We start from the raw sequence: 26197 nt of genomic DNA on the forward strand, positions 1-26197 counted from the left end.
ATATCTTGAAATACAGATTTGTGCCCTCTCACCTGGTGAGAGTGACTAGGCTAGAGGTGTTTCCATTACTGGTTTCATTGCGGCACTTTTAGCTGCATTTTGGTTTCAGAAAAAGATAAGGATTTACTTTATCTTGTTTCAATGTGCTACAAGGACCGTCATCCAATGACTCCTGTTTCCAACTGCCTTGCTAATATGGTGCTTCATTCAATAAAATCTAAGATGTATATAAATAAAATTCTAACACTTGGATTCAAAATTCTGTTGTGTAAAGGTTACAACTAGAAGCTGCATTATTTCTTTGAGCACGGTTATACCGCGAAATCATACATAACTCTGAAAATGACAATGCTGGGAGCAGGACACAATTTTATTTGATGACGAAACAAATTGTTTCTCAGACTTATTCGAGTATTACATCAATGAGAATCTCACAAACTGCTGACTATTCAAAGAAGCTCCTCCTACCACAGTGGAATCATCACTTGGCTTCTGTTTTGTACAGTGCTCCACTCGTTCATCCCTTACTGTAACTCACCGACAGGTGCCTCATTGAGCCATAGGAAATGAATGAAGTCATACAACTTTGCACTCACGCTCACCTGCTAGGTAACAAAAGTTTATTTTTGCAGTTGCAACCAAGAAAAAAAACAATCATAAAAGAAATCACTATGAACTAAAAGCCATGCTAGTAAGATGCATATCTGTAGTTACCTTGTATGGTGTTGGGTTCAATCTCCTCATGTGGTCAGGCCGCATTTGTTCAAGCTGTTTCATGCAACGTTCTTTAATGTTCTTGAGAGGGGGTAACTCTTCTCTTGCTTTACCTTCAATGACCAAAAACCGAGCTTAAGATACTGTAAACAGAATGTAGTCTATCGGAGATTAATTATCATACCAGTTGATCTATTTTCTACTGATGAATGATTTTTATTTTCCACTTCAAAGAAAATTTATGAGATTCAAATCAAATCTTGCTACGCCTAATTATCAACAATCAAGAGCTTGAGGAGAGTTTTAAATTTGGAAGTATTTGCTATGGAACATAAAGTAGTGACAGATGAAAAGACTGTGTGGCCTTATTTAGGATAATTCTTTGTTTCACTTTAGCCAAAGTCATAGTCAAAATTTTAGAGGGGCAATATTGGTATTCTGAGAGTTTCCTAAATTTGAAACAACTTCATGTGTAAAGCCAGAGAAGGGCTTCTAGGAGAAATAACTTCCTAACTTTTGCATTGAGCTCCTTTTTAAGCCACGAGCTCTTTCAATAGAATTACCCAAATAAGTGCATAAGTTTTTATTGAGCTTAAGAAGAGCTTTTGACTTTTTAGAAGCCAATCCAAGTAGATCCCATTATATTGGATGGTTTCTTTATGTTCAGAATGGATAAAGCACTGTAGCTTTCATTGTATCAGGTATGGAGAATTTTTCTAACAAGTTTAGATGTTTAAGATGATGACCAACAAAAAAAAGTGATCAAAATTATATCTGCACCTGAGCTCCCAGACCAATAACACTTCAGAAGCTCTTCAACATGCTGTGGCACCACATACGCTCTCTTGGATTCACTAAAAGGGTGACGACATAGAATTCGTTCTGCCACCTGCAAGTTTAAATTGCTTACATTCTTCAGCCATCATATGAAGTAATTCTCATAAAAACATCAGAAAAAGCAAGCCGTAGGATGGTATATGGGCATCACAACAACCTGTCTCAGTTGATGCTAACAGTACAAACATGATGGAAATTCAAGATGAACCAGAAGTTGAAAATTGTCCTCCTTATCTTTTTTCATAATTGATGCTGGTTCCTTAATGTGTGGATGTATTTGTTTACAGAGAGTTGCTGTGGGTTCAGCACCACTAGATGTAATTATACCCTTCCATGTACCCTAAGAAAATACCTGTTTCCTCCTTTCTTTACTAACACCTCCACCAACACCCCATCCCTATATGTGCATTCTAGGAAACCAAACATTTTTTTTATAGGTGTTGGCAAAGGTCAAACCTTTGGAATGTTTCACTAACCATTGCTAATTTGATAAGCATTACACTTGTCCATGTTAAGTATGGAAGTTCATGATGGATTATTGGATGGCACAGTTATTGTTCAAAATTACAGTTCTCATCTTGCTCAACTATTTATTCAACTTAACATTCTTAGTTTGCCCATCGATAAGTTTGAAAACATCTGACTATCAACATGCTTCAAAACATATACAAGGAATTTAATAGGAACACCACAAGTGGATGGAATACCTTAGGAGGTGGTTCATTTTCCCCTGTCATGATGTCAACCAGAGGGTAACCCTCTCTCCCAAACAATCTGTAGCATCGTTTTTTACATGGAATAGAAACCTAGAACCAGAAAATAATGAAACCCCACCAAAAAAAGGAAAAAAATAATAATAAAAAGAAAAAAATAAAACACAGAACAAACTGATTTGGACAACATTATCAAACCTTTGAAACATCTTCAGAGAGTTTAATGCGGGGCTGATTATTTATCTCAACAAGTTTGAAAACACAACCTAAAGCAGCTTGAGCATAGCATGTAACCAGATAGGTTCCAATCCCAAAAGCATCAACCTCATGACCCTGTGCAGGAAAACAACTCATCCAACTAAGAGTCTGATTCAGAAATTTTGTCTGTTTTTCTTTCTGTAGGTACAGATGCCCTACCATCATAAAAATGCAAAACTTGAAAGAAAAGAACAAAAAGAAAAAGAGCAATCTTCACTCATGAATCTACACAATCTCAAGAAAAAATTCAAGTGTTGAAACAATTTTGAATTTTTATTTCTGTGGATTGTGGAACACCTTTATAAAAATTCTGAAATGACGGGAAAACATAATTGTTTCACAGCACCTTTAGTTCAGATGATTACCTGTTTGTTTAAAGCATCTAAAGTTTCCTCATTGAGATCATTACTGGCAGTGATACTCATCTTTCCAAAATCAGACACTCCAAATTCATTCTCAATAGTACAAAAGAACTTCCTGGCTTCACAAGACAGATATGCCAGGTCACCAGAATCTAACCTAATGCCTACTGCTTTATACCTGCACAAAAAATCATCTAAAACTCAGCATGAAAAATATAAGCAATTAAGTGAATCCTTTGCTAATAAATATGAAGATTGATATCTGGCACTTCAAGACGTACCCTAAATCAATGAGTGCTAAGGCAACTGCACAAAAATTAGGAATCCCACTCTTCATTACCTGGTAACATAAACATGAATTCTTTGGTGTTAGAGAAAGACCTTGTGAATGAGTCAATATGATATGCAACCAAGTGAGGTAAGAGAGAGAGACTAGTAGTCTAGCATAAGAGTGATGACTCTCATAAAATGACAAATAACCAAAATAAGAATAATCACTAGCTATTGAAATGCAAAGTCACATATTGGACAAATTGACATAGTACTATGTAAAAACTAAAGTATAATCGTAAGTTACATGATGTAAGCATTTAATGCTTACAAGAACACTTGATTCCACAAGTACCAAGATTCATAAAGTTAATGCAGAAGTCCTTAAGGTTAATGTGATCAGAAACAAGAACAGTCTCAATATTAAAAGCACTAACCACTGGATTACTAAGAGAATCCTTGTAGGTTCAATCATCACAGTTACCACAGTACTGGGAGGGAAAATTTCAAGGGACTCACCATATAAAGATATATTTATTAGGGGAGGCAAAAGACATGTTGACTACTTCAGCATCAACCATATCATAGCATGATGTAAACATAAAAATGAAAAGTGCATTTAAGTGGGAAACTGTAAGTTTTGAATCTAAGGAGAAACATATTTCAAGTGACTGAGGCTGGACCATGGGGCAAAGCAAAGAAAACCTCAACCAGAAAACCATGTCTTTTGTAAGGAGGTAAGGTAAGATAATAGGCCACAATGACAGTAATTAAACATTACAAGATAATTTGCTAAAGTTTTACTTACGTCATATGTGTCCACAAGAGCTAAGAAGTTATTAGGGAATGCCAAGGCATATGAGGTGAAGGCAGCTAGCTCACTTTGATTTGTCTCACCAAAAATGCCACGAAATGAACGTGACCACTGGAAAGCAAACAAATAAACAACTGAACAATAAGACAAATGAACGGACATGGAGAGCAAGAGAGGATGAGTAAAAAACATAAAGTACAGACATACAGTATTCAAAAGTATTTTCAGAATTGAAGCCACTATCTTCTCCATGTAAATATAAGAAAAAAAGGAACATCCAAATCACCTTCAATTAATGCATGAAGTTGGTTCTTATTAAATTAATGAATTCATCTCAAATCCTATTATGGTGATTAAGAATGAGCTTCTGAAATTGTGTATTATAAATACAAATTGATATGATATGTACATGATAATAGGGGCATACAAAGATATTTGAAATCGGGGGAAAAGAAAGCTCAGTGAATCCACTGTATGCACACATCATGCAATTTTTATTTTTTATTTTCTATCATGTGGCTATCATAAAGTGAATGTATTGGTCAATAATGTATGACATCAACCGCTATATGGACTTACTATAGCATTCAGCTTTTGTTTTATGTTTCCAAGTGCTTAGCATTTTACTATTTAAATTAAATTCCATGCATTTCAGAAACTTCTCAAAACCATTCTTTTCTTAGAAGGAGCAAATCTTACTTCTGTGATGAAATTTGAGCCATGGTAAAATGTGGAGTTAATTAAAACAAAATAATAACATCAAGTTTGTTAACATATCCTATTGTTTAGAAGAAAAAAATTGCACATTTTATCACCAGCAAAGCCACAAATCCTGTTTTGGTAGATAAAAAGAGACAATGTATTGAAGTGCCAATAAGAGGCAACAGCCACAGATCTCCACCATTAGATACTTCCAAAACATTTATGAAAATTTCCAACTTTCTGAATGACTGAAAGCATGCTATTATAATTTGCAGAAGGATACACTTTATCATTATTTTCTTTTCTTGATGTGATTTTACTCACAAGATGCTAAAAAGAAGATACTTTACCATTACCAGTTATATCTTACATTCTTCTCTCTTGTTGTAAAGAAAATAGTTAGAAGTAACACTTCATGATTTATATATGCACTTTTCCTTGTGTGGCATCTTTTCTTTCATTCAGAGATCAAACCTGCCACCTACTAGTAATGTCTAGGAAATCCTCATATCATGGCCATTTCTAATCATGCAAGGATGAAATGGGTAATTATGAAATGAATAATCAAAATTTAGTATATATCATTGCTGGCACATACCATAGTATGCAGGATATCTACAACATTAAAGTGCATGGAAGAACTCAATCACAACTATTTGCAGCATTATTAAAGACAGCAATGCAAGTATAAATGCATAACATTCTTAATTACACATATGGGATAATTTTCACCAGGTTTGTAACAGGATTTTACAGTTTGATGGCTCACACTTAAAACAGTATATCCATTGGAGTTGACTCTAAATAGAAAAATAATTGAAAAAAAAACTGAATGAATAGCCATAACAGAAGGCACAAATATTACAAAGTAAAAGGAAATGCTCAAGTTTGATGCCCTAGCACCATAAATGCTCAGGCAGTAGTAGATTAGGTTAGTTATTTCTAGCTATAGGTGAAAAAAAGAAAAGACAGAAACATTGATGTACACAATAAATTTGAGATGTACTTTTGAGCAGTTTAAAGCAGTTGCCAGACATTAAAGAATCTAAAATTTTAAGCCAAAGCACCTGAATTTTGTTTAACCATGCCTGCACCAGACTAACAAAATCCTCACAAGTTCTTGAGCCATCACAACTCTGAAGTGATTTGTCTATGATCTCATCAGGGCTCTGAAGGCAAGTGCATAAATTAGATAAAGTAAAGATTCATGCAAGAAGGTATGTATGAATCTAAAGAGAAGAAAATTTGTTCAGTGCACACAAGTATAATGATGATCAGTTTGATAATTGTTAAGGAATAACATACAGAAATGGTAAAAAATTTAGAATGTCGATATCAATTTCAAAGCCAAGGTTAAAGCAGTGGTAAATGTTGGAGTAAGGACCACATATTTGCTAATGAACAACAAGAAAGTGCAAATCATTGGTCAGGAGTCAGGACTATCTAGCATTAAGCAAGGGTAACTTCTTAAACAAATTTAGCCTGGCAAGCACAAGTCTTAAAAACAAGTAGATGCCAAATAGATAAACAAGTCGGTCAGACCTATAACAAAAAAAGGATAAACAAGTCAATCATGTCCAAGAGTTTTTTCATGATTCTTCTTCAATTACCCCAATCTCAAACCCTGGTGGAGCAAAAGAAAAACATTCATCTGAAAGCACTAAATGAAACAGCTGACTATTTTATACAGCAGTGCTGACGTTTATAAAAAGATACCACAATGAAGCTAGAACATATTTGGGCCAATTAAAAAAAATAAAAAAAGAAGAAACTAAAACGTATTGGGTTAACAAATGCCACTAAAATAGTGGCATATAGCAGTACTTCAAATGATGCTGCATGGTAGACACCCCCCAGATTTCATGTAAGGAACTTAACAAAATCAATATAGAGAATATAATGGTTGTTAAGATGAAAAATATTGAACTTTACACTTTGAATGACTGACACAGAAAGTAGATGGTAGTGTAGATACATTTGCACATCCAACCAGCAGCCAAGTAACTGACAAGGAATGACTGACAAAGCTAAATCATGTTTACGGTATTCTCTGTTATTACTAACTGTCAAGTAAGTTAACATTCCAGAACTAGCTTAACATAAACAATGCCTTTCTATGCATTGTGATCTATAATTAGCTATCTATATTTGTAATGCCATTGATGCCAGAAACACACTCTTCTCCAAGTTAATACAAGATACTATTATTACTTTGAAACATTTAAGGTACTCTAGAGAATTTTTTTATCAGACAGTACACCTTGAGAATTCATATCTATGTGCCAAGGTCATTACAGAAAAATAAACTTGATTGTAAAAATTACCAACCATGAATGAGCTAACAAAAGCGTGGGAATGAGTTCCACGAAGTGGTATCCCAAATAACCTCCCAGCTGCAACATTACTATTAATGCATGATACAAAAAGGAAATTGGTCAGACCAAAAGTTAGCTTAGATAACAGTATGATCCATTGAAAAATGATAAATGTAGTAGGGTTTGAAAGTCCCCTTAATCAACCATAAAGAAATACTCCACTAACACATTCGAAAAAGAAAAGCCTAAAGAATGCAGCTGAAAATTGCAACCTAGCAGATAGTTCTACTTCTCCATATTATATATTTCACCTGACTCACCAGGTGATTGGTAATGACAACACAGTAATACGTGTTTCGTTTTTCCTTTCTCTTTTATAAAATTTAAAATCGAATATATTTTGCAAAGCTTTTAAGTATTTGAGCATTCCACTTGAAAAGAAAAACTATTTCATATGATGTAAATATGAGACTTTTTTTTTAGTGATTTAAGAATGTAAATTGGATTTAATAGTATTTACTGTAAAGGAATTGGTGCAAGGACAAACTATTTTACCATATAGATAAAAAGTCCCCTAAAAAGTAGTTCAGCGATATAGAAATGCGATGAAATCATATATCTATTAATTTAAGAAATGGCTACTGCAGTGTTCAAAATGTAGCAACTGATATTTCAGCAGAAATTACCTTGTTGCATCGAATCCTCCAATATAGCAGTATTTTGATGCTCCTATTCCACCATCTGGCCCCTAATTTAAAATAAACAAATCTTTCTGATAAAAGAAAATACAGATCAGAACTTATTTCAAATTAAGGACAAAAAAAAAAAAAAAACCTGTGCCCGTCGAAGCCCAAACTCAAGTAGCATTTTAGACTTCCCAGCAACTAATCGATGCCTTGCAGCATTGGTAGCCACTAATGATGCATAATTAATAAGATTAACAAATGGAGTTTCCAGCAATTGAGCCACCTAAAAAATCAGAGAGAAGCATTAAGGTGGATTATAATGAAAATTTTAAGGAATAAAATGGAAACTAGACACCAAAGAGGAAATAATAATTATATCTTTAGAACATGAGATTGATTTATTATTTTTTTTCAAAATATTCTAAAGAAAAGACCTGGTACTTACAGCAATTGGCCCTTCAACTCTCATTAGGGGTACTTTTGGGAAAACAACAGATCCCTCTGAAATAGCATACACCTCAACATCAGAACAGTCCACTCCTCTAAGATAATTGTAGAAGCCATCCTACAGTTTGTTGATGACAATATATCAGTTAATCATATATTTTAGTTCAAGGGTTAGATGGAGAGCAGTATAATACCTCAATATGAAGTTTGATGTTATCAGTAAAAGGAAATTCACATTTTAACTATATTCCTGAAAGCACTATCATACAGAATGACAATTTTTTATGCGATCATCAACTAACAGAAAAAGTTGAAGTGTTTTACATTGTTTTCAGGTTCGTACAAATCAAACTGTCATAGTCTGGTATTATGTACATAAATCCAAAAAAGTTCAAACTTATATGAAAATTTTCATGCTATTATGTACATAAATCCAAAATACTATTCAGAATTAGAACAGTTATAAAATGCTCTCATGAATAAAACTCATAATCAGGACCGCCTGTGATGGAAAAAAATAATAAAAATAATAATAAACATGGCCATTTTATAAAAGGAAAACCATGTCCTATTCAAAATAAGAGTTCTAGAAATTTCTATGTTCTATCATTTACCAATATCAACATGTTTAAGATCAGTCTAAGGTTTATTTTTGTCCTCCAATAACTAGCTTTTTGTTTTTTTTTTTTCTTCTGACACATGCAATCTAACTAGTTTAATCAATCAATTCTCATCAAACAACCAGGGTGAAAAGCATGAGAATGGCTTCAAAATAATAGGCATCCTCATTTTTAATATATCTTGTTGTCATACAAAGCACATTTCCCATGACTGGTGTGTGTAATAGAATAACCACTCCTATGTATCATAGAGAGGGGAAATCTTGCCACATTGTGCACATAAATTAAATATGATTTCTTTCTTCTTTTTTCTTTTAACAGGCATACATATGAGTCAAATATGATTGACAACTAACTTGGGTGGCTTACCAGTGGCGGAGCCACGCTATGCCCAGGGGATTAAAGTTTTTGAGGTTTTGATCCCAGATCCAAATTCTGCAAATATGCATGGTTACCACTTGGCTATATGAGCTTTTTAATCTTATTTTGGCCCACTTGAAGTGAAGTTCATAGCTTGCCCCAGACCCCCCACCCCTAAGTTTTGAGTTTGTATTTGTAATAGTTTTTCTAGCTTTTGATTACAGTTATGTAGTGGTTGCCTCTAGAGGTGGGGAGGGAATTTTGCATCCTTCTTTGTATTTACTTATTTTATGATAGTAAACTGTTGGTTTCTAAATAAAGAAAAACAAGAAAACGGAAGCCTGTGTTTTTCTAATTGCTCTTTACTTGATCATTTTGTTATTTCATGGTATGTTTGGTTATTCAAAGATTTGACAAAAAATGTGAGGAAAGAAAATAAAGAGGAAAAATAGAACAAAAGAAAAAGTGAAGGAAAATAAAAAATAAATATAAATTTAATAAACTATTTTCACATACTTGTTTCACCTCATTCTACTTATTTTTTCTCTTCTATATAAAAATTAAATAATTTGAAGATGTATAAGTTTTTAATTAATTTTAATTATATTTGAGTTTCATTTTGATTTTTCATAATAAACCAAACATGAAGAAATCATTTTCTATAGTTTTTTTTCCTTCTCTTAACACCTCTTATGGAACCAAAAAGAATCAGAATAACAATTGTAATCAAGAAATACAGTTACCTCACATGTAGGAGGCAAGGTTGCGCGGATAAAAGATATTTCTTCCTCTGTGAATTTAAAATTAGCTATAAACTTTATGCATTCTTCTAAACCAGCAAAGATTGTATATTCACCACCAAATGGGTTCTTCCGAAAAAATAAATCAAACCTGGAACATTATAGCAATTAGAAAACAAGATATTACAGTGCAAGCAGCTTCAAAACATAGCAAATAAGATTCTAAAAGAAAATTGATGGCCCTTAAAGCTGCCAGTGACTAGTAGTTCAATTCTAGTGTTCACATATTTTGCAAAAATCAATCTACTTTTCAAAACCACTTGAATTTGTACCAACTCAACCATCTCACAACTCCTTGTGCGGAATGTTTTCCAAGGCTTATCACCCGCTATAGCAAACAATCAATACAGACAATCTTATGGAATAAGACAAACGCAAGCAACAAACAGCGAGCAATGAACTCAAAATCCATAAAAAAAAAGAAAAAAAAGGCCACTGCTTGGTTTCTCAGAAAATTTAATGAAACGATCAAAAGAAGAATTCGCCTCAATTTACAGTAGCATAACCAAGTTAATCTTTTTCACGAGCACAGGAAACTAAAACAGTAAAAAGAAAAAAAAAAACAGTTAAGAAGGATCGGAACATCCTTTTGCTTTTGCTTTTCCTTTTCCTCCAATTTCCCATAACCAAACAGAGTCAAGGAAAATGAAAATGCACTCACACGGCCCGTTCGTTATGCTTGCCGGCTTTCCAGTAAGCGTAGCACATAGTGAACTGATAGAGATCCGTAAGCAGAGGCGTAACCATTGGATTGGTCGGGCCATCAATGACCCCATACGACCGCTCACTATTCGGACCATTCGCTGCTTTCGCCTCCATTCTTCCGCAAATTGCTAGGGTTTTGCTTTTCCTCTTTCTACGATTCGCTGTTCGCCGTTTCAGGGGTTGTATGCGTATTTATACTCAAAAGCAGACGTGGGCGAAGCGGCAACTGAAGCGCATATTCCTGAAATCAACTCATTTTTTCCATGTGAAAAATCGAGAGGAAGCTGCAGAGGAGAGGGTTGTGGAGACCGTTAAAAACGAAGGGCTGGAGGATAATCGTTACGAACATGAGGACCTGGACTCAACGCAACAGGGATAAATGGGCTGTTCTCAGTGGACCGCCGATACGAGACTCGACTCTTCCTATGAAACCCCATCATGACGTGGCAACATCATGTTGACTTCTGCCTGATCAGTGTGTACACTCTGGTCGGATGAGAATTTTGGGTAAAATACTAATATTAGGTAACACATAATTTATTTTAGTAAACTACTTATTATGAAAATCCAGAAAAATAAAATTCATTTTTATCATCAAAATTCGTATTTATTACAAAATGAAAACCTCATTTTTATTTCATTTTTTTTAAATAAAATGAAAAATACATTTGGTAATTGAATGGATTTTGGTCCCAATAGGGAATGGGAAAGCAAGAAGAAGGTTGCTAAAATGGATACGAAACTCTCTGGGTTGGACCATTTGAATGCTACAGGGAACGTGTTGTGTACATCGGGGTCCAGTCTACGAACATGGACCTAATGCTTGAGCTTCAACTCACTGCTTTGTCTTTGCCCTAATTCGTAGGACCTAATGCTGCTGGCATATCGTGTCAACAACGCCAAGACGATCATTCAGATTTCAGAGGGACTAGCTGAGGATTCGTTGTTTGGGTAAAGTCATTAAGACATTACTTTTTCGAAGAAAAATGCAAAGATTTTAATCCATTAGAAAGTCGTCTTTGAAAGATACGAATTCAATGCGAGGAAAAGAAAAAGTTAGATACGAAATCGATGGCACGAAATGGAAAAAGTTTTTTTTCATACGTAAAATAGTTTTGTAATTTCAAAAACATATTATTTTTAAAAATAAATTTTAAATGTTTGTAATCATCTTTTACGAAAGTGTTTTAAGAAACAATTAAAAATATAAAAAATATTTTAAAAAATTTTATATCACACATTAACATAATATATTTTCATAAAGAAAAATTTGAAAAAAAAATTTTAAATCATAAATAAAAAAATATTTCTAAATGGTTTAAAATCGGAGATAGGAATGACAATAGAGCAAATTCGCCTCATTCTAAACTGTTTTATTTATTTAAAATGATTTTCATTTTCATACCATTAAAAAAATTAAACAGATCAAGACACTCGCCCTTTCTTATTTAATTTTATTTAAATTTAAATTTTTTTAATTATATTAAAATAAATATATTTTATAAATAATTAAATAATTATATTTTTATAACTTATTTTATTGAAATTATATATATGAAAATAAAAATTTAAATAAATTTAAATTAAATTAATTTTATATGTAATTGGGATAGCATGAAGCGAGACAAAACAATATCCAAAACCTATCTTAAACTAATTTATTTAAATTTAAAATCTATCTGATTAGGGATACAACGGGAGGTACCCAAAAAAACCCATCCATATCTTCATCCGTAGCCATGAGAATGGACACATACCCTTCTCTTTTTCTCTTGGAAAGACTCTATTTTTGAAATTACTCTGATTTGGCTTTTTTTCACATCTTCTTTTCAAATTCGCCCAAAACAAAATTTGAAATGCTGAAAATTTGTCTAATTTTTTCCCAACCCATACACACCAGTTGTCTCTTGGGAACGTCATCAGCTCAGCAATGCTCAATATTCCAAGAATTTCGTTTCTACTTTGCCTTTTGCATTTCTTTATTAAAACTATATGAATGCGCAGCTCAGATATGACCGAGACCTTGATAAGGCACCAAACAGATAAGACAGAGTCATATGTATTAGAATTGGCAACAAGAGAATGCAAACAGCATATTCCATGCAAGCTCACGGAGAAAAGATAGAGGCTAGGAAACCATCCAGAGATATTGTCGGCAAACTTGCAAAGCTTCCAAAATCTGACGACTCTTTGGGTTGGTGGCCGGCAAATTGGACTGTTTTCATCCTAGTTGTCCAGAACTTTTGTTTAACAAGCCATGTTTTTGCAGCAAAATTGTGAGTTGAGAGTGATTGTATCATAAAAGAAAGACGACTGAAGTACTTAAATCCTAAGATGAGACGACATAGTTTTTTTTTTTTTTAAATTTTCAGTTCTAACCTTTTGTCACTACCTGATTATGGTATTTGGTAATCTTACAATTATGCTGTGCATCTTTAATATTATAAACAACGATACTCCCCCACTTGCATTTTTATTTTATGTGACAACCCTGGACTGAGCTTTTGTCTTTGTGTGTGCTAGACATTAACAGATCAGGTTCATGGTATCATGTAATTTTAATAATACTAGGAGTTTTTAAACCATAGACAGGTGTCCTGTTTGTCATTTAGGGTATCAAGTTAAAAGCCACTCAGTTGGTCCTGTTTGTCATTTAGGATGATTGGGCAGACCGCGGTCTTTACTTAAAAACATATTTAAAGTAACATTATCACTTAGGAAAGTAATCAAAATAGACAGGTGTTTACCTCATTTGGAAGACTGTCATTGTAGATAAAGAGGTATTTGGTAAAATTTAATATTTATTATTTAATAATTTAAATTGATTTTAAGTTAAATAATATTTAAATTATTGATTTAAATTTTATTATTTAATTTTTACTATTAAGGTTATTTCACAAAATTAATTTAAAATTTATTTTAAATCATTAAATTGATATATTTATCATCGTAAATTAAAATTAAGATAAAGGAGATCAAATAATAATGGAGGTTGTGAAATAATAAAAAAAAATCATGATGGTAACAAGAACAAATAAAGATAAAAAAATATAATAAAAATGTGAATTTAAGAATAAATTAATTATTTTATTTATTACTTAAAATTATTTTTTCCTTTAAATTATATTATTAAATTATTTTATCAAATATATTTAATTTACTTAATAATATAAATTAAATTATTAACTCATAAATTGATTTACTAAACACCCACTCAGTCAAACATAAACACCAGTCATCTGCTCCACAGAAACTTGGTTCTGGACTGAGGAGGTTGATCTCCAGTCAACAAGGCCCTTCAACTACGGTTCATTGAAAATAAGCAGTAGGAAAAGAAAAAGAAAAGAATGTGGAGTCATACAACCCCAATCCCTACGTTTGATTTGTTGAAAAAGCTTTAACAAGAATGCATTGACTTTAAGACACGTGAGCTATCCTTGACGTGAGACATTCAAAGAGAAGAACAGAACAAAACAAGAGTCAATAAGTCATACCATAGGATCAGGACAACAGACCTCTGGCTTCTATTTCTTCTGTTGGATCCAAGCAATTTCTCGCATGATTGCAAATCTTCTCTGGCTCTATATACAACAAAAGGATGTTACACCATAGTATAGAGGGGTGGAGCTGTTCATTTGGCTGAAATAATCTTGGTTTTTAGTGATTTATCCATGTTACTTACTGGGGAAATGACAGGGTTTTCCATTGAAAGTGGTGTTGCACATCCAAATTAGAGCACTGACAAACCATTGATGGGCGACATTTAAGAGACCGAAAATTAAAAATATCATTATACAGAATTTTACGTAATTTGCAGATTTCTAATTGATAAATGTAGAGGTAGAGCATAGCATACATCCTTGCACTTACGGCAGTTCATTATCAGATAAGAGTGTTCACTGCTAAAAGGAAGAAAGAAAAAATAAGCCTTTACATGAATCGACCCCATTTTCTCAGTTAGCTTACAAGCAATACTCAAGAAGAGCCAGTCTGCTCAATCCCAGCTCATCTTAGAGGCATTATGATCCATATACCAGCTTCGTGTTTGAGGGCCTCTTGAGCTAGATGAAGAAATAGAGGAGCTTGCAGAAGTTGTAGTTACAACAATTTTAAAATGTTAAAAGTGGGTAGAATACCAACTAAAGCTTCAAAAATCAAGCCTATCTGTCTTCATGTCATCATTGGGAACACTTCTACCTGTATGCATGCTGAAAAGAAGCATATATGAGAGAAATTAAGACCATATGGCGCCATTAAGTAAAAACATTGTCTTATGGATGAAAGAAATTTACCCATTCAATTGGGGAAAAGGAACTTGGTTGTGCTCAATGTTCTTTAGGAGCATGCCTTCAGACAGATCTCTTCTTTGGATGCACGATTCCAGAGTGTTGCTGTCTTTCACACCAGAAGCTTGTGCATCATAGGGTAGTGACACTGTAATTGTGGTTTCCATTTTTAATTCTTTCAACACTCAAGTACAGGTGAAACCAAGGGAAAAAAATATAATTTTTTTCCCCTCATGATAGATAAACATCAAATGGGATGTGAAACATGTGATAGATGGCACTCATGGATTCAACACTTGGATCCTGTAGCTTACATGATACTATTAAATTGGGCGAAAAGAAAAGATCAAGGCTTAGAAGACCCACCTAATGAATTTGTTCCTGCACAACTTATGTTTAACTGCTGATGAGGCAACACGTCTTCCCTGCAGATATCCTTCACATTGCAGAGACATAAGTTGGCAAGTATTATTTCCTTAATAGTTAATTACATTATTCATAGGGTAGTGTTAAACTTACCGCAGAGGATGTTTGGAGCTGAAAAGGTCCAAGGTGAGCCTGGATTGATGATTCCAATCCAAATGAAGTTTCTGAATTCATTATTTCTGTCAAGTTGGGCACCGATGGATGACTTGAGGAGGTGCCTTGGTTGGCTAGCCTGTATTCCATGGTTTCTTGGTTCACAGGAAGTGTGCCAGTCATGTCCATATGCAGGGATCCATTTTCCTCTCCAATGCCTATTCTCATCTGGGAAAGTTGGACAGGCGGCAGTACTCCAGGTAGACACATAGGATGCAAACTTAACCCATTTCTCATTGATAACATCTGAAATGTAAAACAACATTATAAGAATTTTAGAATCACATCCTGTCTCTTTCAGCATAACCTCTACTGTTTTCTCCTCTCCACGTGTGTTTGATCTTTTCAAGGAGAAAGATGAGAAGAAATTCAAGGTTGCATGATCAAGCATCACCTCCTATTACATTCATTAATCATGCAAAACTATTTTTGAACTTGCAGAAGCTAATGTCTAAAAGTTTGCACACTAAATAATGAAGCTATTCCTCAAGTTAATATCGAACTTGAATTCTTTTAACTGTTTTAGAACTTGCTGCTTTTGTTGCAATGAAGATTGCTTCTCAGAAAAAGACACATAATACAACAGTGGCTACAAAAAGCAACACCTAGAGCAATAGGCATGCTTCTAACTCATGCTGGCAACAATTTCAAATATGGTTTTCTAGAACTTAGATCTCCACTTTTCCATGTTTGTGCGCGTGCTACTTAGTTCTCAAATACAATATGGTCTTAGCACCTTAAAGGCACCCTTCATATTATCAACACTACATTAACTTGGGCGACTGACTCTCAGTCTTAGTCCCATCTGAACAAGTTGTAGCATGGGAATTTTTTATGGTTTAACTACAAATCAAAACATGCCAGTTTAATGGGAGGAAAACACTTTAATTAAATAGCTCCTTGTCTTCTCAACCAACTCAAATTTTTCAGAGGGCCATGTCAGAAAGGGCCATTTTGGTCATGGTCTTGAAGAGGTTGTAATATGATATGTTTGAAGGTTTATTACAGGAGATAACATCGTCTTCAAATTCAATTCATCGAAACCAACTCAACTACATAATCCCATTCTACTTTCTAATGCCTGAAAAGGGCTCTTAGTTATATTCTTCTAGGTACCATCCCTACCATCCACAGAGAGGTGAGAAATATTAATTCATGACCACTATCTACCCCAAGATGACAATGCTCTAGCTAACTACAATGTCACTGCCCAAACTAATGCCAATGAATGTAGACATGTTGTTATTATTGTTGTATTATGTTAGGGATATTGCTGTAAATTTTTCGAAGTTCAAAAATATAAATAGATGCAAAGGTATAGGAAAGTCAAGTAGATAAAAATCTAACCAACTTGGTACTAGAGCACAATCCTAGTATTTCTAGAGTTTATTATTGCCGAATTATATTAGAAGTACTATTGTAATCTTCATTTCTTAAAATCAATAATTAAAATAGATGGAATATAAGAAAGTCAAGTAAACAAAAACCTAAATCTCTTCTATCTCCTCTTTCTTTTTTTCCTCCCAAACTCCTGCATCACAGGTTTACAGTGGTTATCTGAACCCTGCCCCATGTCGACTCTAACCAGATTCAAGAGCAGGACAAAAAAATCCCATCCCTGCCCCAGTTCATCCATGATTGTCCAACCCCATCCTAGTAAGGGCAGGACAAAGAGAGTTGCCCAGTTAATCCATGCCATTGACATCCCTAAGGATAGGAGGTTAAAATGATGGGAAGATGTAAATGGAATTGTAGCTCAACTAGTGTAGAAAGGGGAGGGAACAAATTATAGTTTCCATTCCACACAATGAATTTGAACCTCAAAACACCCCAATCCAGTTACAAGAGAAAAAGAAAGAAAAAAAGAACAAGAGGCGGGTTTAGAGCAGGGCAATGTCATCTAAACAAGTAAAAGGAAAACTAGAACTTCATTTGCCATAAGATGACTTTATAAAGGCTTATTAATTTCATTTTTTTTTCAAATTACAAATATATGAATGTTCATATGATGCATACAAACACCAAAAAAAGGAAAAAGTTTTTACATGCCATTTTATAGGCTTTTCTTTTAACAGATCTGCTACCAAAAATTGAGGATTTTTTTTTTTTATTTTTTGATTATTGAGGAACCTTCCATAGCCAAGCCCTTAGGACTCTCCATGGGGACCCAAACCTCGGGCCACTAACCACCTTGCAATAACTAACATCAGGTAAATTCAGGGTATCATCAATGGTAGGATTCAAACCCAGGACCATGTGCTACTTAATGGGACCGTACTTCTTAGTGTTCGCCATATTGCAATGCATACAAACATAAACTTTCCAACAAAAGGTCACTAGATTTTCAAAAAATGACAAGAACCAAAAGAACCTCCACTCAACACTTGAAGAAAGATTGTAGATTTCAGCCTAGGAGACAGTTTCAAATATATGACTACCTTTTTTCACAAAACTTTAGAATGTTTTCCTACCAGACTCAAATAAGCTACCAGATATGCCATAGCAAGCAACTATTCAAGTGCTTTTGCTAGCTATAATGTGAAAACCCTTTTAAATTTTATCAAGTTTCAAATTAGCATGGAAAAACAAATTTATACTTCTCCAAATTGCTAAGATCTAAATTGTTAAGACCCTAGATAGGCTGTAGCTATAAGTACTTTGTCCACTTAGTAAAACCCTAGACCTATGGCATACAATTCCAAATATAAATATCCTTTACGTTTAGAGTGCCTTCAAAGCGTATGTAAATCTTGGAGTTGGCAAAGTTTGTTGCGAGACAAAAAGAAGGGCAACAAAGAACAAAACAGGGAGGAAAAAGTTAAAAACAGAAATGATAGGATTTATTGTTCAAAGAAATCAACAAAATTGTATTGCATCAAACTCCTAATTGAGTAATTTGCACTTAAAATCTTTGTATTAGAGAACGAAGAATTTCCAACCTAAGGCTTTTGTGCACTCAATTTATTGGTTTAAGTTGGCAATGAAGTCAAATCTTAGAATATACCCCAATCATATTCATTGGTTGTGCTTATAAGGTAATTAATTCAATTTTTGTTAATTTTCTTGTCATCAAATTAGCAGTTTCCTGACTGTCACTACTTTAAATATCCACTTCATTACCAATTCAAAAATCAAGCTTGCATCGATATTGGAAACTCCAAATCTAGAAGAACTAACCATAGCATGTACTTTGCATGTGTCACCTCCATTGTTTGTCAAAGCCATTTTTATTTACCATGAATAACAAGAAAGCGGACCTTATATTTAGATAAATCTCTTGAAATTGTTTGATCCTATCTAGTCTCTTTAGCACTCCATCTTGGTTCTTGCCATGCCTCAAAAATCACTATATTCTCACTGTTCTAGACACAATGTCACTGATGTGTATACCACTGCCGTCATACATGAATTCAAGTGGATGCTTGTCAACAAGGACCATATTTTTCCTAAGCCCAGCCCACCAAAATGATGCAAGTGCAACCATTTCAAAATAGGGTTTACTTCTCTTGGTGTCATTGCATCTACTATTCATAAAACTTATGGCATATTCTAGTTCATCATCAGTTATTGTAATGTAGTACTATGGAGGTAATGTCACTACTTTATCTATGAATAGTATCTGAATCTCGTTTTGATGTATGATATCAATACGAGTCTCTGTTTCTATGCATAGGGTTTTGGGGTTTTATCTATATTTGGAAGAAGATGAAATTTCCTGATTTACGAGAAGATAGTGCTGTGGCTTAAATTCACTACTTGAGGGGACTAGTTCTTCTTTTCTTAGTTAGCTATGATGCCATTAAAGATCAGGAAGCTCATTTAGTTTTTGATGAATGATGAATCTCAAAGAGTAACAGTTCAGGAGTCGTTGGTTGTCCATAATTATTGATATGGGAAACCTATCAATGCTTCATAAATATGCAACCAAAGAAGCTTGTCATTATTGATTCTTGTAACATAAATGATGAGCACTTTGATGATATCCGCATTCCTCTGGATGACATAGAATTGTAAGAGGAACTTGGCGTGAAACAGTGAATTTCGTGTAAGGAACTTTTTGAGAACCCTTTTCATAAATTTTCTTATGTCTTTGGTGGACATGGCATATTACCAAGGGTGTAGATCTTACAAGACTTATTTTCTAGTTAGATCTATTTCCTTATTGCTTTCCAAGTTACATATAGCAATTTCAGTTCACACAGAAAATTAGTCAGGAATTGACTAGGTGATTTAAAAGTATCTCACTTGGGTTCAAATGCCTATAGAAGCCAACCCCTACGTTTATCCACATCATTAAGGGCATTTGAATCAGCATGCACCAGCAGCAAACAACGAATAGATAAAGTTTTATTATTGAAGGAGAGTATAAACCTGTACTTGAAGCTGAAGCTGCTTGAGGTATTCGATGGCCTCATCAAGCATGGAAGCCTTGTCTGTCTGTTGTGAAAAAAAGAAAAAAGAAAAAGAAAAAGGAAAAGGAAAAGGAAAAGGGAAATCAACAATTCAGCCAAGAATCCAAATGGATCCGTAGGATAAACAGAACCAACAAAAGAGATGTATACCTTGTTAGAATTTGGAATTAGATTCTGCAACGCTTTCATTTTCTCGTTAATCCTACTCCTCCTCCTCTGCTCAACAAACTCCACACGTCAATACCACAACAGAACTTCCCTAATCACAAAGTTCTACAGACAATTGTACTACAATCCAACCTTTTCAGACAAATTATGGACCTCGGCAGCCCTGCTTCTCTTCGACGAACTTCGCAGAGGAGCTGCCTTTGTCGCCACATCTTCCACCAATGCTTCAAGACCTTCCTGCAAATCCATCCAAAAATTCAATAGATCAAACTCAAAACCAAAACTCAACAAATTCTACGGGACAAACACACAACATAAAGAACACAACTGACTACCTCACTCTCGCAGTCGTACTCGTCCAATTCATTGTCGAAGCCTCCAGCCGACGAAGACGCAGTTCCGGCACTCACGGGAAAATAAACGCCGGTGGAGGAGTTCATTCCGTCCAGAACGAGGCGATCCGAGCCGGAAATAAGAGGGGATCGACACTGTCTGAGAGGATTCTCCGACAGAAACTCGCTCGGCATAAGTTTGGCATTGTGAAGCGATGTGGTTGACGACGACGACGACGACCGGAAAAGAATCTGGTGGAGAAAGAGAGATATTTCGTCCGGTTCCGAAGCGGATGACGGTGGCACAGGAGAAGAAGAGCAAGGCTTGGTGTACTGATCCGCCATTAACACTATGAATACAAGCAGAACAGAGAAATTGTGGGCGGGGTTTAAATCAAATGATCGGGGCACGCGCTGCTGGTGCGAGTGGGGAGATCGACAGAGAACGGTCAACAGTTTCAGTTACTAGCCTTCCTTAAAATGATTGGGCTGTCAACTCTTAAAAATGACAGGCGGCAGTGTCTCAAACAGCTCGCCGGTGCACGTGACGTGAGGCATCCCCCACCGATCACTAAACCATTAAACCATCTAACCCTATTTCGGTGATAAATAAAGGGCCAGTCTAATCCTTTTAGTTTTTTATTTATTTTTTATTTTTTATATACAATGAATTTTCAAAAATACTTTTTAAAAACATTCCTAAAAAATCCATATTTTAAAAATACTTTGAGTCTTTCAATAATACCTCTCCATATATAATAAATACTAAATACTATTTATTTGGAAAAAATAAATTTAATTAGCCCATTATCAAATCCATTAATAATTCTTTTATTCGATAGAAGCTAAATGAAAGTAGAAGGGACAAAAGATTATGGGCCTGGAAATTAAAGTAGGTAAGTAATATAATAGTATGGAATTGGCGTGACCTTATCCCTTATTGATATTAATTTGGACCCATTATTAATTTTGGACGGTCAAAGCAAAAGACGAGACCTCTCACTATCACAGCCTTTCACTATCTTGTCCGAACCAACGTCACCTTAACCAGACACACCAAATAATGTCGCAAATATTTATCAATATCTTTGCCAGCCTTTTTCATCAGTACATACACGTGGCGAAAATCCATTGGAGGAATAGATCTCGTATCCAACGTGTGTACGTTTCATGTGGGACCACCAGAGTATCTGTGTCACCATCATCCCACGTCACACACCGGATCAAATCCAGACACGGCAAGTAATGCTGATGGCGTTGGACCGTGACGTGTCACCAGGATAGGATGATTGCTGCATTGAGATGCGTCTCGTTGGGCCTGATCGACGGCTGGAGATGGTTTGTAAGTCAAACGAGGAATTGATTTGATTTGTTGGGTGGGAAATTTAGGAAAATTGTGGGTTCCCAAGGGGTGTGAGTATCTGTGTTGTGTACTTTCTTGTTGTGACGGCTGAGAAGGAAGTCCAACCACTGAAGTCACCAAAATCAACGGCATCTATAAAAACAAACTTTAATAAATAAATAAATAAAGGCTTATTTTATAATATTAATTAAATTCGATAAAAAGCATATTTAATGATGGCACTTGACAGTGGAATAATAATATTAAACAAAAAAGTTGTACCAATATTCCAATCATGAGCTTCGATTATATATTAAATATCTTGAGGAAAGCAAGACCTAATCTATGTTCTCATCCCTAGTGGGTGGTGAGTGAATAATATCATACTCATTTGAATTGTCCTATTCAAAAATCGTTCTCCAACAATTTTGAATCGAATATTCAAATGATTAACATAGGAAATGATGTGATAACATATTTTAACACTTCCCTTCCTATATTAATTTTTCTTAGAATATGCTTTATTAAAATCTTTTAAAATTTTAAATTCTAGGTTTATTTTTTTATTTTTATAAAATAAAGATTTTTATTATTAAATCATTTTATACTAAAGTGTGTTTTTTTAAAATAATTTTTTTTATCATTACTTTCATCATGATTTTTTTAAAATCTGTTTTAGTTTATGTCTAAAATTATATTAAATCCTTTTTTTAAAAAATTTATTTATGTTAAAATTGCATTTCTTTTAAAATATATTTTTAAATTATTTAATATAACAAAATTAGACTTCCAAATAAACTCTACTTAACTTATTTATAACAACTAATTTATCATTATGTATTAGGGTGGTTGATGAAAAATAGTTTCTTTAATTGATCTTGATAATAAATAAAAATGATGATAAAATAAATTAACTAATATATATATATATATATATATATTATTTATTATAAAGTATTTGTGCTACATAATTTTTTTTTTGTATTTTATTACAATTTTGAGTCTATGTATATTTTTTCTTATGCATTACTTAAAAAATATAGTTAATTATAAAAAATTGAAAAAAATAATTAAAAATGAAAGAATAGACGAATAGAAAATGGTGAGTAAATTCAAATTATTAATTAATACACTTTCTAAAACATTGCTTATCCTTTTTAGGAAAATATTTTAAAATTTTTCATAATTTCTTTTTATTAAATGAAAAAAATTATGACGAAAGAAAATTAAATAATTCACCATTTTTTATTATTCACTATTTTTTCATAATATTTTTTTCTTATTTTTTCTATCTCATTTTCCTTAAAAATTTTATTCCCTTTTCTTAGATTTTTTTTTTTTTGAAAATCCAACATACACTAAATAATTTTATTAAATGGAAAAAAAAAATACTATGACAAAGAAAATTAAATAATTCACCATTTTTTTTATTATTCACTATTTTTAATAATACTTTTTTCTTATTTTTCTGTTTTATTTTCCTTAAATTTATTTTCCTTTCTTAGCATTTTTTATTTATAGAAAACTCAACATACTCTAAATAGTTTTTATTAAATGAAAAAAAAATGTTTGAAAAAAAAATTAAATATTTTCCTTATTTGGTAATTTAATAATACACTTGATCTTGTTTTGTTGGAAATTTCATCACGTATTGCCTTTTTTTGAGTGAGAGTGACCTTATTTTAGGAGATAAATGAAATTAATCATTTTTTATTCAATTATTAAAGTATTTTAGAATATTAATTTAATTTTGAAAATTGTCATTTATGTTAAATCAATAATTGGTAGACATATTTTAAAACTTTGAGATATTTAGCCTTTAATATTTTATTTTATAACATTATTTATATGGTATGAATAATTATTTTATTCAATAACCCATGAGAACTAGTAAGAACTCTATTTGTTCATGTTACGGATTTCCTATGAATTACAGTAAATATACTATATTAAGTGAATTGATTAAATCTTAATTGGATAATATATTTCACATGTTAAGGATAAATTTATTAAAACAAATATTGTCATTTTTATTTTACTAAATTGTACCGATTATTTTTTAATTTTCTTCTCATAAATCCATAGCTTTTGTTATTATGTTTTTATCTCAAGCAATTTAATTATAAATAATAAAGGAATTATATGTAAGTTTATGATCAAGTATAATGAAACTTTATCGTAAAAAATCTCATAAATAGTATATAGAAAATAAAAAAAATGTTAAATTATTTAATTTTTTGTGACAATATTTTTTTTTCATTTAATAAAAACTATTTAGAGTAAGTTGGGTTTTCTAAAAAAAAATGCTAAGAAAAGGGAATAAAATTTTAAGGAAAATGAGACAAAACAAATATTATGAAAAAATAGTAAATAATAAAAAAATGGTGAATTATTTAATTTTCTTTCTCATAGTTTTTTTTTTTTTCCATTTAATAAAAATTATTTAAAGTGTGTTGGGTTTTCTAAAAAAAAATGCTAAGAAAAGGGCATAAAAGTTTTAAGGAAAATGAGATAGAAAAAAAAGAAACAAATATAATGAAGAAATAGTAAATAATAAAAAAATGGTGAATTATTTAATTTTCTTTGTTATGGTAATTTTTTTCCCATTTAATACAAATTATTTAGAGTGTGTTGGGTTTTCTAAAAGCCAATGTTAAGAAAAGGGAATAAAAGTTAGAAGGAAAATGAGATAGAAAAAAATAAGAAACAAATATTATGAAGAAATAGTAAATAATAAAAAATAGTGAATTATTTAATTTTCTTTGTCATAAAATATTTTTTATATTTAATAAAAATTATTTAGAGTGTGCTGGGTTTTATAAAAAAATGCTAAGAAAAGGGAATAAAATTTTTAAGTAACATAAGATAGAAAAAATAGGAATTTTTTTTTTTATAAATAATTTAAAAATATTTTCCTTAAAAAAGATAAGCAAAGTTTGAGAAAGTGTGTTGGTTAATAATTTGAATTTATTCATCGTTTTCTTTCCGTCTATTTCTCATTTTTTAATTATTTATTTTCAAAATTTTTTATCATTAAATTTATTTTTTAAGTAATACATAAGAAAATAAATAAAAAATCATAGATTCAAAATTGTGATAAAATAGAAAAAAAATTTACACAGCACAAATATTTTATAATAAATAAAAATTAATTTATTTCATCGTCATTTTTATGTTATTTTTATCAAAACATCATTTAAAGAAATATAATTATAATTTTTAGTTTTTTCATCAACCACTTAATACATAATGAGAAAATAGTTGTTATAAATAAATTAAGTAGAGTTTATTTGGAATTCTAAGTTTTTTTTTTAATATTAAATAACTAAAAACAAAATATTTTATTTTAAAAGAAATTCAATTTTTTTAACATAAATAAATTAAAAAAATTGATTTAATATAATTCTAGACATAAATTAAAACAATTTTATTTTATTTTTATATTTTTCATGATGAAATTAATGATAAAAAATTTGATTTTAAAAAAACACATTTTTAGTACAAAATTTTTAATAATAAAAATCTTTATTCTATAAAAAGATAAATATAGAATAGAAAATTATAAAATTTATAATTTACTTATTTTTTGTTATAAATAATTAGTCAAGTCATGGTTTTTGGGGTGGTGTTTAATCTTAATTGGTTTAAATTTATATTATCATTTTTTTTTTTAAAATACGACCTATCATATTTTTTTACTTTTAAGAGGTAACTTTTGTAAGAATATCTTTTCAATTTTCCCATGATGGTTTTTTATAATAAGATTTTAATAAAAGTATATCATATTATTACTATTTACACTCCAACCATTCTACCTATTTCTCATGTCCCTAACTTTTTGGATCTTGTTGATACTCAATGTCCAAGTTCTCCTTCATTGGAACTGCAAGATACTCTAGATAAACTTTTCTCATTAATATTCCTTTTGTTAAATCTACAATCAAGATTTGATAGTTCTAATGATTGACACTATTAACATCCAATGGTAACTCGTGCAATGATAGGTATCTTTAAGAGAAAGTTGTTCCTAGTATCTACATTGTCAACTTGTCTTAGAGAAAGAATACAATGCACTTATGAAGAACAACTCATCACAACTTGTTCTTTTTTCTTCGCATGCAATATAATAGGTTGTAAATGGCTATATAAGCTCAAATACAAACTTGATGGAAGCTAGTATTAATTGATACAAAGCTTGCTTAGGAGCAAAACGATTCAATCAAACTCAAGGTTTCAATTATTTTGAAATATTTAATATGGTAGTCAAACCTTTGACCATTAAATAGTCCTTACAATTGCTCTTTCTTTTCAATGGTTGATTTGCCAACTTAATGTGAAAAATTCATTCCTAAATGGTGACCTTGAGGAACAAGTGTTTACGTTTATGAGCCAACCTCTTGGATTTGTTGACAAATGAATTCCTTTTTATGTCTATTGGTTAACCAAAGCTTTATATGGACTTAAACCGGTTCCAT

General features: G+C 32.2%; 2 protein-coding genes across 4 annotated transcripts; both read right to left on the minus strand.

The window, feature by feature from the left end:
* Positions 1-225: 225 nt before the first annotated feature.
* On the minus strand, positions 226-10998 carry LOC117917326 (nicotinate phosphoribosyltransferase 2-like). 3 transcript variants are annotated; one of them, XM_034833563.1, is made up of 15 exons: positions 10560-10996; positions 9842-9989; positions 8117-8236; positions 7820-7954; positions 7672-7733; positions 6999-7074; positions 5738-5839; positions 3963-4079; positions 3166-3224; positions 2888-3062; positions 2463-2597; positions 2259-2357; positions 1495-1603; positions 715-827; positions 226-605 (listed from the first exon to the last, which is right to left on the minus strand). In XM_034833563.1, the coding sequence occupies exons 1-15, from the start codon at positions 10715-10717 to the stop codon at positions 525-527; spliced, it is 1689 nt and encodes a 562-aa protein (XP_034689454.1). In that variant the 5' UTR covers positions 10718-10996; the 3' UTR covers positions 226-524. The 3 variants fall into 3 exon arrangements, with proteins under 3 accessions (XP_034689454.1, XP_034689455.1, XP_034689456.1); XM_034833564.1 differs by having other exon boundaries at positions 226-602; positions 10560-10994; XM_034833565.1 differs by lacking the exon at positions 3963-4079 and having other exon boundaries at positions 10560-10998.
* Positions 10999-14403: 3405 nt separating this feature from the next.
* On the minus strand, positions 14404-20833 carry LOC117917533 (transcription factor SPATULA). The gene is made up of 8 exons (XM_034833843.1): positions 20384-20833; positions 20181-20285; positions 20031-20096; positions 19840-19905; positions 15409-15714; positions 15256-15325; positions 14896-15037; positions 14404-14811 (listed from the first exon to the last, which is right to left on the minus strand). The coding sequence occupies exons 1-8, from the start codon at positions 20723-20725 to the stop codon at positions 14751-14753; spliced, it is 1158 nt and encodes a 385-aa protein (XP_034689734.1). The 5' UTR covers positions 20726-20833; the 3' UTR covers positions 14404-14750.
* Positions 20834-26197: the final 5364 nt, after the last annotated feature.

Source organism: Vitis riparia, chromosome 7 (assembly GCF_004353265.1).
Source record: "Vitis riparia cultivar Riparia Gloire de Montpellier isolate 1030 chromosome 7, EGFV_Vit.rip_1.0, whole genome shotgun sequence".
NCBI lineage: Eukaryota > Viridiplantae > Streptophyta > Magnoliopsida > Vitales > Vitaceae > Vitis > Vitis riparia.